Source organism: Coccinella septempunctata, chromosome 2 (genome assembly GCF_907165205.1).
Source record: "Coccinella septempunctata chromosome 2, icCocSept1.1, whole genome shotgun sequence".
NCBI lineage: Eukaryota > Metazoa > Arthropoda > Insecta > Coleoptera > Coccinellidae > Coccinella > Coccinella septempunctata.
The window spans coordinates 52,464,097-52,483,565 of record NC_058190.1 but is presented as its reverse complement, the minus strand read 5'-3'; the positions used below and the strand labels follow the sequence as shown (position 1 = coordinate 52,483,565).

Below are 19,469 nucleotides of genomic sequence, written 5' to 3'. Positions count from 1 at the left end.
TTAAAAAAATCCATACCAACCCCTCAGACCAAACCACTCACTTTCTGATCTTGTTATCCAACAGCCACTTCTCCTTCTTCAGCTGGGCCACCTGCTCCAGCGAACCCTCGATCTGCCGGATCACCGCCTTGTTCTGGAGCAGCTCGTTGCATATGTAGGCCAGTATCTCGGACTTCCGGGTCGGCGATAGGGCCATGAAGGGTTTGTCCTTGAGCATGTTGGACAGCTTCCACGTCTCGTTGTCGTGCAGGATCTCGTAGTACTGCGAGTTCTTGCCCTGCTGCGTGACCTGCATCTCGTCGTCGTTCTGATGGTGGTCGGCTATCCTCTTCTCGCGCTCCCTCTCGAAATGCACCCCCGTCAGGGCCTTAACCTCCCCCGTCGCGTTCGCGTAAAGATATATCCTCAGGATCTCCGAGAGGTTGACGTGGGTTATGTCCGCCTGTCTCAGGCTCTGTCCCAGGATGGTGGTGTGTCTGGCCGGGTTAGGAATACCCGGATCTTCGATGGCGCAGACCAGCAGATGGGTCATGATCGAGAACAGTTCTTCTTCCGCCTCGAAAGAGTGTTCGTTGGGCATCAGCGCCTGCTGGAGGGAGTCCAGGGTGGGCAGGGAGTCCATGTCAAAGCCCAGGGTCTCCCCGAAGTTGTGCAGAAACTCGAACACCATGAGGACGTTCCCGAAAGCCTGCCCGGGTAGTTTCAATCCGGGTATCCTCTCCAGTTCCGGCAGAGGCTTCTGGTCCAGTTCCAGGTCTTCGCAGGGTTTCCTCAGTTCGCTCAAGATCTCCATCTCCATCCGCCTCTGCTCCATCTTCTTCTCCTTGTTGGCCTGTTTCTCGGCCAGCAGTTGCTGTTTCTTCTTCTCCCTCTCCTCCAGTTTCCTCCTGCTCTCCAGCGATTTCACAAGGGCCATGTGCTGTCTTCGCCGTTCCCGTTCCTGGTCCAGAGAATCGATTAGAATCGTCGACGTTCGTGAGGGAAAATTTTAGGCTACAGCGATGTTATATTAGTCGATTCGAGTTTCGAAAGTTAGCATTTATTAATCGTTAAAAAGAAACTTGAAGAAGCGCCCTGGGCCTTGAAATTGTTACACCAATAGATCCTTGAGGATCTAGTTAGTCTGGGTTCGCGAATCGCATTTAGAAGCTCTATGTGGCGTTCCCTTTCATCCATCCAAAGATTGTGAGTGGTTAGATTTTGTAAGCATTCTCACGTGATCTGGTAACTAAAGAAACGCATTTTTTGCACCACCAACAAAAAACACAATTTGGTCAACATGAAAAATTATCTCAATGGTAAAATTAGGTATTTACTATTTTGTAGAACTGGTCAATTTTTCATTCAGATAACGCAACTCCTTCTCTAGCACAAATAAAAGCGTGGAAATTAGAGAGTAGAGTGGAATATAGTAGAGTTGACTAGACTAGAGTGAGTAAAATGAATATTAGAGTGAAGCAGAGTTGGGGAGGGTAGAGTGAAGTAGAATACGTTGGAGTGGAGTAGAGTAGTGTAGAATAGTGTATAGTAGAATGGAGCTGGGAAAGAGTTAAGTAGAGTCGAGTGTAGTGTGGAGAGATTAAGGTAGAGTAGAGTGAAGAAAGTTAGACAAAAGAAGAGCAGTGTAGGGTCTAGTGGTGTTGAGTAGAGAGTAGAATAGTGTCAAAAAGAGTATAAATAGAATATAATGAAAGTAGAGTATAGTAGGGGAGAGTAGGGTAAAGTGGAGTAGAGTATTGGAGAATAATGTATAGTAGAATGGAGCTGGGAACGAGTTAAGTAGAGTCGAGGGTAGTAGAGAAGATATTGAGGTAAAGTAGAGTACAGTAAGTTAGACAAGAAAGAGTAGAGTAGGGTAAAGTAGTGTTGAGGAGAGTAGAGTAGAGTAGTGTAAAAAAGTGTATAGTAGAATGGAGCTGGGAAAGAGTTAAGTAGAGTCGAGTGTAGTGTAGAGAGATAAGGGTAGAGTAGAGTGAAGAAAGTTAGACAAAAGAAGAGCAGAGTAGGGTCTAGTGGTGTTGAGTAGAGAGTAGAATAGTGTAAAATAGAGTATAAATAGAATATAATAAAAGTAGAGTATAGTAGGGGAGAGTAGGGTAAAGTGGAGTAGAGTATTGGAGAATAATGTATAGTAGAATGGAGCTGGGAACGAGTTAAGTAGAGTCGAGGGTAGTAGAGAAGATATTGAGGTAAAGTAGAGTACAGTAAGTTAGACAAGAAAGAGTAGGGAAAAGTAGTGTTGAGGAGAGTAGAGTAGAGTAGTGTAAAGAAGTGTATAGTAGAATGGAGCTGGGAAAGAGTTAAGTAGAGTCGAGTGTAGTGTAGAGAGATTAAGGTAGAGTAGAGTAAAGAAAGTTAGACAAAAGAAGAGCAGAGTAGAGTCTGGTGGTGTTGAGTAGAGAGTAGAATAGTGTAAAATAGAGTATAAATAGAATATAATGAAAGTATAGTATAGTAAGGGAGAGTAGGGTAAAGTGGAGTAGAGTATTGGAGAATAATGTATAGTAGAATGGAGCTGGGAACGAGTTAAGTAGAGTCGAGGGTAGTAGAGAAGATATTGAGGTAAAGTAGAGTACAGTAAGTTAGACAAGAAAGAGTAGAGTAGGGTAAAGTAGTGTTGAGGAGAGTAGAGTAGAGTAGTGTAAAAAAGTGTATAGTAGAATGGAGCTGGGAAAGAGTTAAGTAGAGTCGAGTGTAGTGTAGAGAGATAAGGGTAGAGTAGAGTGAAGAAAGTTAGACAAAAGAAGAGCAGAGTAGGGTCTAGTGGTGTTGAGTAGAGAGTAGAATAGTGTAAAATAGAGTATAAATAGAATATAATAAAAGTAGAGTATAGTAGGGGAGAGTAGGGTAAAGTGGAGTAGAGTATTGGAGAATAATGTATAGTAGAATGGAGCTGGGAACGAGTTAAGTAGAGTCGAGGGTAGTAGAGAAGATATTGAGGTAAAGTAGAGTACAGTAAGTTAGACAAGAAAGAGTAGGGAAAAGTAGTGTTGAGGAGAGTAGAGTAGAGTAGTGTAAAGAAGTGTATAGTAGAATGGAGCTGGGAAAGAGTTAAGTAGAGTCGAGTGTAGTGTAGAGAGATTAAGGTAGAGTAGAGTAAAGAAAGTTAGACAAAAGAAGAGCAGAGTAGAGTCTAGTGGTGTTGAGTAGAGAGTAGAATAGTGTAAAATAGAGTATAAATAGAATATAATGAAAGTATAGTATAGTAAGGGAGAGTAGGGTAAAGTGGAGTAGAGTATTGGAGAATAATGTATAGTAGAATGGAGCTGGGAAAGAGTTAAGTAGAGTCGAGTGTAGTAGAGAAGATATTGAGGTAAAGTAGAATACAGTAAGTTAGACAAGAAAGAGTAGAGTAGGGTAAAGAAGTGTTGAGGAGAGTAGAGTAGAGTAGTGCAAAAAAGTGTATAGTAGAATGAAGCGGGGGTGGAGTTAGGAAGAGTTGAGTGTAGTGTAGAGAAGTGATTGAGTTAGAGTAGAGTGAAGTAGGGTAGAACAGAGTATAATAGAATATAATAAAAGTGGAGTATAGTAGGGTAAAGTGGAATAGAGAAGGGTAAAGCGGAGTAGAATAGTGTATAAAAGAATGGAGCAGGGGAGGGATTAAGTAAAGTGTAGTGTAAAGAAGAGATTGAGGGAGAGTAAAAAGAAGTAGGTTAGACAAGAAAAGAGCAGAATAGGGTTAAGTGGGGTTGAGTAGAGTAGACTAGTGTAGTATAGAGAAATATAATTTAATGGAGGAATTATGTAGAGAGTGTGGGGGACGGAAGGTTAGAGCGGATTAGCCTACAGTGGTGTAGAGTTGAGTTCAATCAAATTGATTGAGTAAAGGAAATTTGACCTGTGAAGCAGACAGGCCCAGCCATATCAAAATGAAAACTGAACTTTTCGAGTATATCTCTAAAAACAGTAAATACCGAAGGTGTGAGTTTTGTGCATTAGGTATTTTTCCCTCCCTCTATAAACGGAGAGTTAATCTGAACGCCTATTTCATAAAAATATTGCCATTTCCAACCCTAATTTGTTAACAGATGTATTCGATTTGATATTTCCCAAAATTCAAACCTAGAATTATTCAGACCCTTCAAATACAGAGCCATTTTTCGATAAAAACGCGAACCTATCTATTTTCCCTTCGATAAAGAGACAATTCACTCAATAATTAAAACATAAATGAACTCAACGATTATTTCAGTACATACTCCACCAATTTATAAAAAAAAAAACCATCACCAGTATACCCAAAATAGTGTTTAGCAGTTTTTAAGATGGCCAGCATATTAGTAAATCGAATTTCAAACTGAACATTTCATGCTTGCCAATTTCATCGGACGTCCTTTCCAAGATGAACGTTTTTTCAACCGATGAAGAACTAGCGGCGACCTGATAATTATGTAAATCTGTAAAAACTATCTCTCTATAGAAAAACTCATGAATTGAAAGCCCCAGTTCAAAGACTGAGCCTATTAACATTGAATTCTGTGACGAGTGGTTCTCTTTGCGCCTATGGAACCTTCTGGTAGCTCAGTGGTAAAGCACACGAACGGCAATCGGGAAGTCGAGAGTTCGAAACCCGCCAATCGATTACTTTTTTCAGAATTCAACAATTGTCTGTTCGCCGCTAAATCATTCAAATGTATAACCAAATATTTTTTTTTAATGAGCGACATCTTGGAAAGACGGTCGACATAAAACAGCTGACATGCTCAAGCACAAGAACATTAGCACCGTAAAAATGCATGGTGGCCATACCAACTCAACAGTGTAGAGCATTTCTTGCTGTTTACTGATCTCCTGAATGTACATCTAAAGGAAGAAATAATACGATGAGTGACAACTGAATTACATCAAACTCCTAATCAAAATACACACGCACTGATAGAGACAGGATGATAAAAAACGATAAAAAGTAGAAATACCAAAAGTACTCTTGCAGGAACTGATCCAAGGGAATATTTTCACGAGTGCGGTTCGAAAAGTTAAATCCACAATTTGCACAAAGATGTTGTGAATATACACGACAGCAAATGATGAAAAAGGATTTCTTGAAAATTCAACAACGCTATTCCTACTACTAGTAAGAAAAAAAAAACAATTGCAATGTTTAATACTTGTTTTCTCACCTGTTCTTTTATCATCGATGCTTGTTGTCTCTTCAATTCTCTTTCCTAAAAATATTAGAAGTGTTAGGCTGATGCTCACAAGAAAGTAAGGATAATTAAGATATAATGAATAAGAATTTAAACATCTCGAGAAATTCTTAATGTATAACAAAAGCATTGATATAACTAGCTTTGTCTTCTTGTTTTTTCTTGAGCATCAACATAATATCGCATCAGAGAATCGGAATTAATATACAGGGTGTTTCACTAGAAACTGGACGAACTTATAGATTTGTCAACAATATTTTGTTGACAATGAATGTGGTGAACTGTGTGCGAGTTTTGAAACAACGTTTCTGGTCTTGGTATTTATTGACGACTGAACCAAATAATAGTATAAAGTTCTGAGGAAAAAAATTGAAAATGTCGGAAAGCCTTGAAAGTTTGTGTTTTTTTTTTCAGGGAAATTTGTCGATACAATTCCTAATAATTATTGTGAACAAATTTTCACAAATATTGAATATAACTCAAGTCCCCATCGAAAAAATGAGTAAAAGTGTTTTCCTTCTTTTTTATTTTTTTCTATTTATTTATTATTTTTTATTTCCGTATTATTGTTTTTTTTGTAATTTTGTTGAAGAAAGTTTTATCTAGCTATATGAAAGTTACTCACCTGTTGTTTCCTTTGCTGTTCTTCCTGTTTCTGTCTCTCCATTTCCTCTTGACGTTTTCTCTTAGCCTGGCATGCAACACATAACAAAAGCAAATTATGACCAAAACGCGAATGATTCGATGTCTTTGTTAGATGAAATGGATGAAATGATTCCAAGAGATGTTACTCGAAACGGAAATGAGCAAGCTAATTCACGTTAAACTCTAAGCAGAACACGAACCGAACAAAACTAGAAATAACAACAATAATCACCTCCATCATTTGTTGAGATCGTATCTCCCTGTCCCTCCTGGCGGCCTCCTGACGCTCGGACCTCTCGATCTCCTTGGCTATCCTGGCCTGCTCCCTATCCAACCTAGCAGCTGCCCTGACGGCCTGTTGTTTCCTGGCCAATTCTATTCGTTGTTCTACCGACAGGTTTGTTCTCATGGCCGATTTTAACTCCTCCAATCTGAAATTTTCGAATCAATTAAATACTCTCTGCCCCCCCGGGTTTTCACACCAGCAGAGGGGGCGGAAAACAAATTGTGGCAAATGATGGGTAAGGAGGAGATATTTCATCCGACTCACCTTTTTGTGACATCCTCTTCGGTCAGTTGGACATATTCGCTATCCACAGCCATCTCGGGAGGCATGGGTTGGAGGTAGTTGCCCAGGATAACCCTACAGCTGAAGGTGAAGTTTTCTCTGGATAATTCCGTGATGTTCTGACTATCTAGATACTGCGCAGAAAATACCGTTTCGTTAGGTTCCAAAATCCATCCATGATCCGCGATCATACCACTTACCTGAGTGACATCTGACATTTGTTTGAATTTATTGGAGCACTCGGGTGCCGAGTAAGTAACGTCGCCTTTCAAACCGCCGTTTTTGGTCAGTCCCCTGATCACAGTTTCACGTTTCCAACCTGAAATATGGCGTAGAGGTAAGTTGGCTGACCTCAAAACATTCAAAGAGCAGGCCTGTGCGTTTTTAGTCAAATTTAACCACGAAGGTCCGGAAACCACAGAAGGAAACTAAAATTCGATGTTCCGACAGACAATCCCAATAAAAATTCACGTACAATTTATGGAATGTCAAAATTATTCCTGTGGTCTCCGGAAGTCCGGAAGGAATAAATTCTATATTTTTCTTGTTAAACACATAGGGAAACCAAATTATTTCAATCTTCATGTATTTTGCAATTTCAACCTGAAGAAGGTGACGAAATATACCGAAACGTCGCCATAGAAAAATTTTGGTTCCGACTATCGACGACTCCATGACTATCTTTCACGAACATCAATTTGACTCTTACCCTAATGGAAAAAAACAGAGTATAACATCTGAACGACTACATTACCTAACTCCAGCGGCACGCGCAGCGCCCTCTCGTCGTACTGCTTCTGCTTCTTGACCGGCAGCTCGACCTCCATCTCCGAATCGGTGTGATTGGAATCGGACATGTTGTCCGAGTCAGTGGAAGCGTCCACCGTGCTGGAATCGCTCAGGGTACCCTTGAACTTTTCCTGGAGCAGCTTGTTGAACATCTTCTCGTCGCCGCCGGCCTCGTTGATGTACTGCTGCGCGGCCAGTATGTTCGATTTCAGGTAGCTGAGCTGCTGGTTCATCGAAGTGTTAGGGTCCAACATGGGCATGGGCTTTATCCCTGTAGAGGAAGGAAAAAAAGTTTTCTAATCTGGTCAGATCGAAGCTATCACTGAATACCGCGTCTCGAGTCTTCTACACTGCTCTAATTAATTGGTCCTATGATGGGTTCACGCAGAGTTACTAAGAAAGGAAGAAGCATATTGGCGGATGGAGTTCACGTGATTGCCGTCCGCCGATTACATTGGTTCTTATCGTAGGTCTTGAACGGATTTATTGTAAATTAAACACAAAATTTGTTTGAAGTTGGCACTATTATTCGTAAAAAGGGGTAAACAACTTTCAATACCGTGTCTCAATACTTCTACACTCTGCTGGTGTGGAAACCCGGGGGGAGAAATGAAGATGAACCCAACATGAATTATACACAAAAGTTAGCACCATTAGGCCCTGTTGCACAGTTTTAAGTTGATCCTAGATTAATTTCGGCAGTTCCGTTCAATTTTTTCAGTTTGAACTGGGATTAACTTTAAATTTGGCTTAATCCGATACGTCAAGTTTCTCGAATGACCCCCAATATTCATTCAGAAGGTATAGAACGTACTGAACCATCCCCGAGGCGTCGCCAACCTTAAAATCCGTTGAAACCGCATTGGACTTGGGGGAATGACAACTCGGCCATCTCGAATATTTCAAAATACTCACCTCTGGAACCCGCAGAAGTTTAACCAGACAAAAATAAGCTTACCTAAAGCCCTGCTCTGAGCCAGGAGGGAAGCCACGGTGTTCTTCTTCGGCTTGCTCACGCCCCTACCCAGGTTCCTCGGTCTGCCCTCCTTGTGGTTGGAGGAGGAGGAGCCGCCCGCGTTCGCGGCCGTGGCCGACGTCGACGAGGTGGAACTGCCGCCGTCGGAACCCTCGTTGCGACTCGGAGGTCGCGGGGAATCGGCGGACGCGAACATCTGGATCAGGGAGGAGCTGGGCGTCGCGGGCGGCGGCTGGGACGCCGCCGGTATCACCCGTCTGGGTTTCGGGCCGGGCTTCCTTCGCGCTGAAGGAGAACAAGTGTTATAGTCTCAATAGTGTCAACTTGTGTCGACACGAAACGTCAACTGTCAAAATTCAACGAAAATTGTCAACTGTCAAAATTCAACAAAAATTGTCAACTGTCAAAATTCGACAAGAAACTTCAACTGTCAAAATTCGACAAGAAACGTCAACTGTCAAAATTCAACAAAAATTGTCAACTGTCAAAATTCGACAAGAAACGTCAACTGTCAAAATTAAAAAAAATTGTCAACTGTCAAAATTCGACAAAAATTGTCAACTGTCAAAATTCGAAAAGGAACGTCAAAATTCAACAAAAATTGTCAACTGTCAAAATTCGACAAGAAACGTCAACTGTCAAAATTCAACAAAAATTGTCAACTATCAAAATTCGACAAGAAACGTCAAAATTCAACAAAAATTGTCAACTGTCAAAATTCGACAAAAAACGTAAACTGCCAGAATTCGACAAGAAACGTCAACTGCCAGAATTCGACAAGAAACGTCAACTGTCAAAATTCGACAAGAAACGTCAACTGTCAAAATTCGACAAGAAACGTCAACTGTCAAAATTTGACAAGAAACGTCAACTGTCAAAATTCGACAAAAAACGTCAAATGTCAAAATTCAATATGAAACGTATAATGTCAAAATTCGACAAGAAACGTCAACTGTCAAAATTCAACAAGAAACGTCAACTATCAAAATTAGACAAGAAACGTCAACTGTCAAAATTGGACCAGAAACGTCAACTGTCAGAATTCGACGAGAAACGTCAACTGTCACAATTCCACGGTCTACTCAGCGGAGAGTTCTTTAAGTAGAACAAAATTTCGTGGTTTGAGTGAGGTTGTTCACCAAATGATGAGATATTTTTTTCCCTCATCATTTTAAGGCCAGAATTATCCAGCATCACGAAAGATCTAACCGTAAACTTACAAACTCTGTCCATGCCTATGCTGGCCGACATGTTGCTCAGGGAGTTGAGGGATGGATTCGTGCTGCACGAGGTAGGCGTCGACGATTTGAGGGACAGATTGAGCGGGGCTTCCCCCGTCGACTCCGAGCCGTTATTGCTGCTGTACGGCGATCCCGACATACCCGAAGGACTGCCGTTGGTCGGTGGCAGTTTTATCAGTTCTATTCTATCGTGCGAGTTCATTTGCTGATGGTCCTCTTGAGAATCCTGCCAACAAAATGCAATTATCTTCTTTTTTTTTTCAAGAAAGAATAGGGAATGAAGATTCTGCTTCTACCAAATTTGTAAAGAAGGAACTCTGTGACGAAAACATCACAGAAAAATAGAACCCGATTCTATGACACCATGACAGTCGAAAGAGAAGAAGAAGAAGAGAACGAATTTCTGTGGTGAACTGACGTTATAGTTGAGATTTTTATCGGGAGGATAACTTACGTTCAATTTCAGTCGTTTGTTGGATCTGTCCAGGGAAGTTGAGGGATGAACGCTCACCAAGGGAGGATCTAGAGATATTGTCTTTTTTCTACCTCGGTTGGTGGTACCGGGTACCTTAGGGCCGACTATCGATGAGGTATATTTGATTATTTCTGTATCTGGAGGTAGGCGAACGCCGCCTAGTATCGAATTTGGATCGCTGAAAATTCCACAAATTATTGTCAAGTAAAGGAAGAAGATTAATGAAAGCGTAACTCCTTTAACAAAATGATGAAACTGTAACATAAGACACAAATATGGTCTAGTGAGTTATGACCTTAGAACATAAATACTATCTATGTTCTAAGGTTATGATAATCTGAGAAGCTTTATCAATTCTTGTTAGACCCGTTTGCACCAAACACACTTAGTGTTAAGTGTCCCTTAAAATGAACCCTTAACTTAAATTAAGTTGCACCAACCACAAGTGACATTTAAATCCTTAAATTTAAGCGCTCCTGTAATGACCACTTAAGGTATTTAAGGGCGGGATTCTAACCTAAAATAATTTGTTGAACTCATAAACTGGCTGCAGAACTGCTGTGGTTTTTCTAATAACGTGAAGTACCTTTTATTTGACAATCCATTTCATTATCGATAATAATGCTAATTCAGCAACAAAAAGTTGTCACTCTTTGATAATAATATGAAAGTTTGCTTGACACTGACTGACAGGACAATAAAGTTAGGTTAATGAAATGACAACGATCATCGGCAACCGGCCATCCAATGAAAAGGCTTTATTGGACTAGAATGAAGTTGCACCAAAATAAAAAACTGAAATATCACTAGATATGAAAACTTAAGGGCCCCTTACTTAAGATTCTGTTAAGCCACATTCGTGCAACTAGGAATAAAATTAAGCGTCCATTAACTTTAAACGACACTTAATTAAGTACTTGTTTTAAGGAGTATTGGTGCAAACGGGCCTTAGATATCCATATTAAATATAAATGAATGGAATAATCGATTTTTATCCGATTAAAACAAGGTATTTGCGTATATTCTATGTAGAGTGTAGAAAATATTATCAAGAAAATCCATTTGAAACATGAATAATCAGCAATCTTACCCATTTCCTTCTAAGGCAGCACTAAAGAAAGTAAAAATTTATAATTATTGGTTTTACATTAAACCGTTTTAAATTTATGACTACTTAAAAAACCACTAAGTATGACAAATGTCATGTACAGTGCGTTACTGAATAAGTACAACAAACTTCAACTTTAAAAATGAAAATGTACACGAAAGGGACGAAGCGAGGGACGTGGCTATCTCAGGTCATGTAGCAATGGATCCGACCTTTAGTACTGGGAAATTGTCCGATCTATCTGGCGTTTCACGCACAACAATCATGAGAATACTTGAACAACATAAATTCCATCCTTATGGGATATAATTGGTTCAGATTCAACTGAATGAGGATGATCCCACACTATTTTTCGACAAGGTACAACCCTTTAAAATATTCCACCGCTGCGTCCCTCCCTTCAAGCCTTCGACGCAGCAAAAAACTAACCTTAAAATACTGGAAGGCAAGCCGACGCTGCTGATCGAATTGGCGCTCGACACCGCCGACGTCACGGCGCCCTTATCCGACCCGCTCACCATGTTCATCGGACTGCTGAAGATGCTCGACGACGTCGACATCTTCCCTCCCATCGAATCGCTCGAGCTGATGCTCACGTTGTTGCCGCTGTTCTTCAGCTTCTCCAGCTGCTTCATGTTGTAGGTCATGTCGTTCAGCGCGGACGCAGCCGACTTGGACGCCTTCTTCTCCTGCTGCTGCTGGTAGCGCCCGGCGGAGGCGGGCTGGATGGTCAGGCCGGGGGAGTTCTTGGAGGAGGCCTTCGACGACGTCGGCGCCGGACTAGAGCTCATCTTCAGCGAGGGCGAGGATCGCTGCTGCTGCTGGTGGTGGTGCGAGAAGGGCGAGGATTTGTCTTTGGCGTTGCCGTGCGACTTGGAGCCGCCCTTGGAGTTCTTCGACTTGCCCTGGCCGTGGTGCGAGGAGCCGGAGAGGGAGGGTAGGCCGGCCAGGGAGGCGTAGGGGTCCGCCAACGAGGGGAAGTTCAGGCCGGACGCCTGGAGGCGGGCGAGGTAGTCCTGGGCCGCCAGGTGGGAGGCCATCGACCACCATGCTGCACCTGGAAAAAGAACAACATATAAGTCAATTTTCTGGTGTGTTTCTGGCTTCAACTACTGTTGGTCGTTTGACAGACGATGCGAAAGCCCCTGGAAAGACGAAGGCAAAGCAGGGAACCGAATCCTACCGTTGTGCTTTTTCTTTCGATCCGTAAACCTGTATATTTTGAGGCTGAATATCGACCTCACGGTCCCTTAAATGAAAGTATGTTTGTAAGGGTCTCTGCTGGTGTGGAAACCCGGCAGAAACAGAAACGGAATTGGTCTAACAGCGAGTTTAAGCTAGGTTCCTAAGAACTAAGACCTAACGAAGGAACAATCTCATTGGCAGATGGAGTTCACGTGGTCCTAACGTTGTGCTTTTACTTTAGACCTGTAAATCTGTATATTTTGAGGCTGAATACCGACCCCACGGTCCGTTAGTTGAGAGTCTGTTAGTACGGGTCTCTGCTAGTGTTGAAACCCAGGAGGAACAGAAATTATTGCAGTGAAATATCGTTCGATTATTTCTTCTGATAATTTCGAATACTCTAATTTTTTGTAGCAGCCGCATAAACCTAAAAGATTAATTGCCTCTCATAACTTTCGTAAGATTGAGCTATTACAGAAGCGACTTGATAATCTGCCTCAATTTTGTATTGTTCTATGTGTATTATGTTGATTTATCACCGATAAAAATGTAACGACTTCATTATCGTGTCCGATAGGCTAATGAAAACATGATATTTTTCGTTCTCAATACGGAAATATTTGAATTATAACGGTATACTCTCCTCAAAAATTAATGACACTCTACTAAAGCAACATACATGAATGAAGGGCAAAGCATATATGTAACCAAGTCGTTAATTTGTTCAATCTTCGTTTCCTTTGCCCTTCATTCATGTTTGTTGCTTTAGTAGATTGTTCATTTACAAAAAACTTTCAGGTTTTCTTCCAAATTAGTGTGATATTTTTCTTGTTGATTTATAATGCCACCTTCTTCAAATAACGTTTCAATGTTGTACCATCTATTGTAGAGGCTGAAGACGATTTTAAACATTTTAAACATTTTGTTAAATTGATTCTCTTTAACCCAGATCAATAAAGACCCTCTCAATACTTATGAAAACAAAATATTAAATCGTTTGTGACGTGGTTACCTCGGAGAATACTTATCTCGAGCGCCAGCTATTCTTTTCACTAGGAAGAATAGCAAACCTACCAGAGTAGCTGCTACTCGGAGACAGAGTTCGCTGTTATCTAGGGTGGTAGCGATAACGAAGTAGTCAAAATCAAATTATGTGCTAGTTTATTCACACCTTCGGAAACTGATTATATGTACAACAGAGATATGTGTAGGTATTAAATATGAGCGAATCTATCAGCAAACGTACATTCGGGAAATTCTATCCACTTTATAAAGTTTATACCGGGTGCAGTGAAAAAAATCAAAAGTTGTCAAAAAATGCGCCAACCAGAACTGACGAAATGAATACTAGGGATGACGTCGCGAAGTGAAATGACTTGCCATACGGTATCGGGATGTTATTAATTGTATTTCTCCAATGAAAAGAAACACAACCAGGGCGGATCTATTCGAGACTTTTATTCGCTACCCCAAGGGCTATAACGCTCCATGACTGATAGGGAAGAAAAGGTCTATTTTTAGCGCAACTACGGGATTTCACTAACGACGAGCGGTATCTCTTATTCTCCACCCCAAGGGCTTACGCGCCATGACTGATAGAAAAGAAGAGATTTCGGATGCAGAACTTATGACGCGGAACGCGGACAGGGGGGTGGACGGGACTTTCCCTTCAGTACCCCAAGGGCTTACGCGCCATGACTGATAGCGAAGGGAAAAGTCAAACTCGCGAAACAGGGTAAAGAACGATAAAATATAACAGAAAGCGATACAGTACAGCAATGTCAAACGTCGTCAGCTCCGGTTTATCGCATATCAACATCAGAAAAACGTCGAAATCTTCAACGGCATGCAAGAAAAACAACGTTAAACACAGATAAACGGTTTTTTACACTTACTCTGCCTATCGGAATGAATGTACTGAATATTTGAGAATTAAATATTTTCAAAGGCGGAAATATGAAAACGAAAGGAATGCACTAAAATGAACTCCAATTTTCCTCAGAAAACTGGGATTCATTACACGTTCTCCATTATCCCGATAATTGATCAGATTTACCTTCTTCCAATTCACATACTTCCCTATGCCTCGGACGGTTCCGCGCCTCGCGATGACAAGATAGCCTCGCGCCTGCCTCGGCCTCCGAAGAACCTCCCCCCACCCCCAGTCACTTCCTCAGTACCGCCGAAAATTGATCGGACGGAATAAAAACCGCTGCTATGCGCGACACGGCCAAAATCCGCAACTAACCAATCAACTACCTCCAATCTAAACGACGAACATTCAAAAGCGTAAAAACCGGGTCGGATCAAGACGCTTCAACCCCCGCGTCCCGCCAGAACCGACGCGCCGCGTAAGGACGACGACAATAATAATTGTCGCGCGACAAAGTGCAGAAATGAATTACGACGACGGGTCCTCGCTGGATGTAGCGAAACCCGGTCGAGGGGGGTGCGCGGGGCGGCGGCGGTAAATCAATAAATGAAATATATTGTGTGCTCTGTACACAGTTTAGCCCAGGCCGGATCCGCGGGCTTCCCTTCCCGTATGCACGCCGAGGAACAGGTTGTGCGATATTATATGGATTTTTCAGCCGGGGCGACGTTAATGCGTAGGAGATGAGACGGGACACCGGCGTCTGACGCTCCAAGATGGGGGCGAAGCCGTTGACGCCGCCGATACGGAGGAAACGCACGTTTTTTTGGAGGTTATAGGCGCGCACTGCCGTTCGTCGCGATTTTCGGGTCGTACGGCCGTTTTGTCGCGGCCGCCGAATACGCAGCTCAAAAATTGAAGTGGATATTCGACTTTGGGAATGGGGAATCCTCCTCAATTTGCGTAATCACTGCATATGCAAGTTTAAACTGAATTATTATGAGTTTCATTCATGATTTTTTCAAATACACCGCGGAAACTATTCAAAATCATCCTTAAATCGCTTTGTGCGGAGTTTACGATTTGGCAACAGCGCATACAAGACAATGAAATGAACAATGTCCGATCAGCTTGTTTATAAAATAACAGCTGTTGATCTACAGGCGCCTACTCACTGCCGAGCTTCAACTGCAACCGTTCATAAAAATCCCATAAAATTTTACGACCTTCCTCGTTCGTCGCAGACTTCATAGACAGCCATCTTTGTCTATCTCATCAAGATAATGCATTTGTTGTCCTTTATTATCAAGGCATATTTCAGTCGATGTTGCCAGCTTGTACAATTCTCACAAAACGCTTTAAACTTTGAATACCCATAGTTATTTTTCATTTTCAAGGGCTTAAAATATTTTTTTTTGGGGAAACGGTTGAAATGGTTATTTCAAAACGTGACGTTGCAAAGATGTTCCATAAAAAATACATCTTATTCGTCAGAAGGAGTATTCCCTATTACACACACACATACACAATATGGTCCTCATGGCCGGATGTACAGAGCGGGCAAAATTCGATGGCACTGAATGACAGCTCTGTAACCCTAGGGATATCGGACAAAAGCGCCTTCCTCTATCTTCTTTTGTTTACAAGTTGTATACAGGGTTCATTTAAAGTAAAGGTGCGGCTTTTTTTTTCAACAGAACGTAGAACTGGACAAAATAAAACGTTTCACTTTCACCAAAAATTACCTATACAAAAGTTTCAAAACGACAAAATTGAGAAAAAATTAAAAATGATTACTGAATAAGACGACAATACGACCCTAGATCATACTCGAGCGTCTTCTAGGTCTCCCTAGTGGAATTTGAAGATAAGATGGTAAAAAAAAAGGTACTATGATGTATGCACTTTCAGCGGTGGGGAAAGCGTCTGCGAGGTTTTCAAAGATGTAAAAAAATCTTCAGATCTACATACTCGAGCATGTCAGGTTAAGGTACTGTATATACACTACGTGTCTCTGATAATCAATTCATGTTAATCTGACAGTTTGCGTGGTGGGACTTGCCGTACGGAAGAGTTGAAAATGTTAAAGAAGAAAGTTTTTCGAGCGTGTCAGATTTTAAGAGGATATGTGATATGTTAATTGGACTCAAAGGAAGCTTTTCAAGATACTGACAATTCGGATGTGACGCAAAGACACGACGGTCCTTTCAAAATGCAAAAAAAATCGTTACTTGTACATACTCGAGCTTGTCAGATGTTCATACAGATGGTTAATCTCGATATTGCAGACGTGTTGAGCCATTAATCTGACACTAATCAGGGGGATTTTCATAATCTGGCAGTTTGAAGATGATAGTAAGGCATTTTTTCGAATTATCTCCCTTCCTGTATCTCTAATCGTTTCTTTATTCATTATGAAAGTTGTAGATAATAAAATTCTGTACAACTTTTGTCCGAAGCAATTTTTCATACCCTTAACCGTTCTCGAGTTACAGGGCGATAAGGGCAAGAAGGTTAGCCACACATGCGAAAGGCCAAGGTCAATGTAGAAACCCAGCCTAATGTACATTCATCGCCATATATCTCAAAAACGTTCAAACGAAGAAAAAATTGCTTCGGACAAAATTTGTAGAAAATTTTGTGCTCTACAACTTTTATAATGAATTCGAAAACAATTTGAAGCCCAGGAGAGGAGATAATTCAAAAAAACTTATTTTTGTTACCTTTATGGCTAATTTTCATTGTTTCGGCTTGCTGAAACGGTAAGATTATATTTTTTCCGTTATTCTTACATCCTTAGCTTCGAAATAAGAAAAAATGCCACCGCGCTCGAGAATGTACAAGTGACGTTTTTTTTTTGCAAGTTTGACGCCCTCCCACACATTTTCATCTGTTCTGACAGGCTGTCCTAGACAATTCTCTCTATATATAGGTCTAATTTTCGGTATTTTCTCATTATCATGTAACTTTAACGATTTTATGGAATTACTCATTTTAATTGGTGCCTCTATTTCGTACAGTTTCAGTGACATCGAAAAACAAATGTTACTTTCTATAGACGCTTTTTCATCTAGAATGCAGTGGCGCAGTCAAAGATTTTTTTTCAATCCACCACTTCAGTGATATAATAAATAGTAACTTTCATTTTTTCGAATATTAAACCTAAGTATGTTTTTTTACATGCTCCAGTTCCATTTTTTGTCTGAAAAAAAACTCAAAAACTAGTTTGATCTAGTTGGCAGGTTCTAATCATTGATATCATGATAATACGTATAGAGCTTTATATACTTTCATCTGAGAAATCTTCTTTGAATTCTTCATCGTTCAAAGGCACCGAACAACCCAAAATTCAGCAGGCGAGTTGAGAATCCCAATTCCCAGATTATTTCCCTTGACCGCAGCGGTTTTCGGACCGCACAAGCGGTTGCGGTTCTCAACCGCATTTTTGACCAAACATTTTACTCACTTGCAGCCGGTATGCCGAGGCTAGCCGCTTGACTGGCCGCGACCGACAGCGTGTTGGTGTACGCGTTGCTGTATGCCGCCGCCACCGACGAGGTCGGGAAGTTGGGCATCGCGCCCCTGCCTCCCGGCGAACTGGGCGGCATGAGGCCGAAGGGCATGCCGGATGCGGCGGCCGCGGCAGCCGCCGGATGCTGGGGAATGCCGAAACCGCCTCCAGCCGCGAACAGGTTGGCGGCCGCTGCTGCATCTCCTCGGGGCCAGTAAGCTGAAAAAAGAACGGATACGATCATTAGATTAGGAAGTAGCTGCACACAAAATCATGCTCCTCCCATGAAAAGACTGATTTGAATATCAAATTCATCATAATATCTCAATTTCCGCTCAATAATTATCCATAGATTTGAAGATTTGTTGATAATTGGCCAGAATCAAACGCCATATAGGTTACGTCATAGAATCATGGCCGCTTCCGAAAGAACGTTTGTCAAACACATAGTAAAGGAAGAAGAAGAACGTTTGTCCTTCGCTCTATTTATGGAAACCGCCGCGAAAGAAACCGAACGATAGTCGAATAATCCGACCGTGCCAAGGCACACTCTAAACCCTGAAACCAGATCGGAGAAAACCAAAAAAAAGACCGAGAAAATTGAGATCTTTTACTATTACCGAGTGCAAATGTAAACAAATCTGCTTCAGTTTCACAAAAATGCGGTTAGAAACGATCACGGACAGGGGTGGTTAACACCGTTTCAACTCATAGAGCATAGAAAAGTGTTTCTGGCCGAGGTATTTATGAAATTCATCTCAACACAATTTTCCGAAAGAAATCGGGTTGAAAATATGAATCTCCTAGTGAATAATTCCGCTTTTAGTCTATACATCTAGTTATTTCTCGGTTATAGAGTCGATCAATATAGGAAATTCAATTATAAAATTTGGATGGAGACATTTCCGGAAGAAAACCTAGAAGAAAAAATTATTTAGTTCTGTGGTCATGTGTCATCAAGATGATGTGCTTGTAGAATCTGATAATGAGATGGATGAAATAATTTCTTAATTATTTCAATCGCCTTTTGGCAATGACGTGAAATCGTGAGATATGAAGCGCTCGATCAAATTCGTAATCAGATATGTATATGTTTACAATCCAGGTAGGTAATGAACTCTCATACCTCTAACCTCATTCATGATCTATGACCGCTTATCTATGCTTCAAATTAAAAATCTACGATTTCCAAACAAAAATGATCGGTATTTTATTAAATATTGAGAATAAAAATTCAGAAGACCATAACTCCAAAACTATCGGATTAGCTTACGAGTAACCCGCGGCTAGAGAAGAAATTTTTTTGAGTCCAAACAGTAAGGGCTCGCATTCACTGGTACGGTTAATTAACAACGCTGTGCTGTAGGTAAGTGTAGGTAAGGACAAGCTGCTTAAAGAGCATCATATGAATGGAGCACTTCGGTACCTAGTAGAATGTACGAACTCGACCGAGTAGAAATTTGGTTTGTAATGCTTTGTATTTAATTCTCTGTTGAGTAATACTGTCGAAACTTAAAAATTCCATATTCGGAAATTATCGGAAACATTCAGTGGAAAAAATGAATCAAATGATGATAAATTACCTCCAAATAAGCTGGCTGCATCGAGCAGAGAGGCCGGATCCGATTGGTTAGAATGTTTATTGGAGCCTGAGTTACCTTCGCTACTCTTTCCATTCTCTTTATCCATTTCCACCCAGCAGAACTGAAACAGAAAACGGTATAAACGATCAGGAGGAAATTCCTAGCACCGGAAACGCAAAATACCCGAATAAGATCAATCTCAAAATCGGGAGCAGGAAGTTAGCAGCAAGTTCTAACCGAAATGACGCTTCTTGGACCGAAAATCCGTAACCAGTTCCGCGGTCAGGAATATGTCGGAATCGATACGAATTTTTAAAATCTGTCAATTGGAAGTTTATGAAAGGATCGTAATTGCCGATTTGGTTCTC

The 19,469-nt window shown here is 41.2% G+C and overlaps 1 protein-coding gene across 4 annotated transcripts in view; it reads right to left on the bottom strand.

Annotated features, from left to right (window-relative positions):
• The window catches only part of LOC123306436 (bromodomain adjacent to zinc finger domain protein 2B), a 41,504-nt gene that overhangs the window by 17,570 nt on the left and 4,465 nt on the right, over nt 1-19,469 (bottom strand). The window contains exons 3-16 of one of the 4 annotated variants that reach the window (XM_044888436.1): nt 19,102-19,222; nt 17,474-17,737; nt 11,379-12,006; nt 9,821-10,019; nt 9,346-9,592; nt 8,108-8,410; nt 7,115-7,420; nt 6,561-6,679; nt 6,343-6,494; nt 6,025-6,223; nt 5,773-5,838; nt 5,121-5,165; nt 4,750-4,803; nt 42-940 (exon numbers count right to left, since the gene is read on the bottom strand). In XM_044888436.1, the coding sequence (XP_044744371.1) occupies nt 42-940; nt 4,750-4,803; nt 5,121-5,165; nt 5,773-5,838; nt 6,025-6,223; nt 6,343-6,494; nt 6,561-6,679; nt 7,115-7,420; nt 8,108-8,410; nt 9,346-9,592; nt 9,821-10,019; nt 11,379-12,006; nt 17,474-17,737; nt 19,102-19,207 (3,587 nt within the window). In that variant the 5' untranslated portion in view covers nt 19,208-19,222. Of the gene's footprint in view, nt 1-41; nt 941-4,749; nt 4,804-5,120; nt 5,166-5,772; nt 5,839-6,024; nt 6,224-6,342; nt 6,680-7,114; nt 7,421-8,107; nt 8,411-9,345; nt 9,593-9,820; nt 10,020-11,378; nt 12,007-17,473; nt 17,738-19,101; nt 19,223-19,469 lie in introns of all 4 variants that reach the window. The other 3 variants (XM_044888434.1, XM_044888433.1, XM_044888435.1) reach the window with 3 other exon arrangements.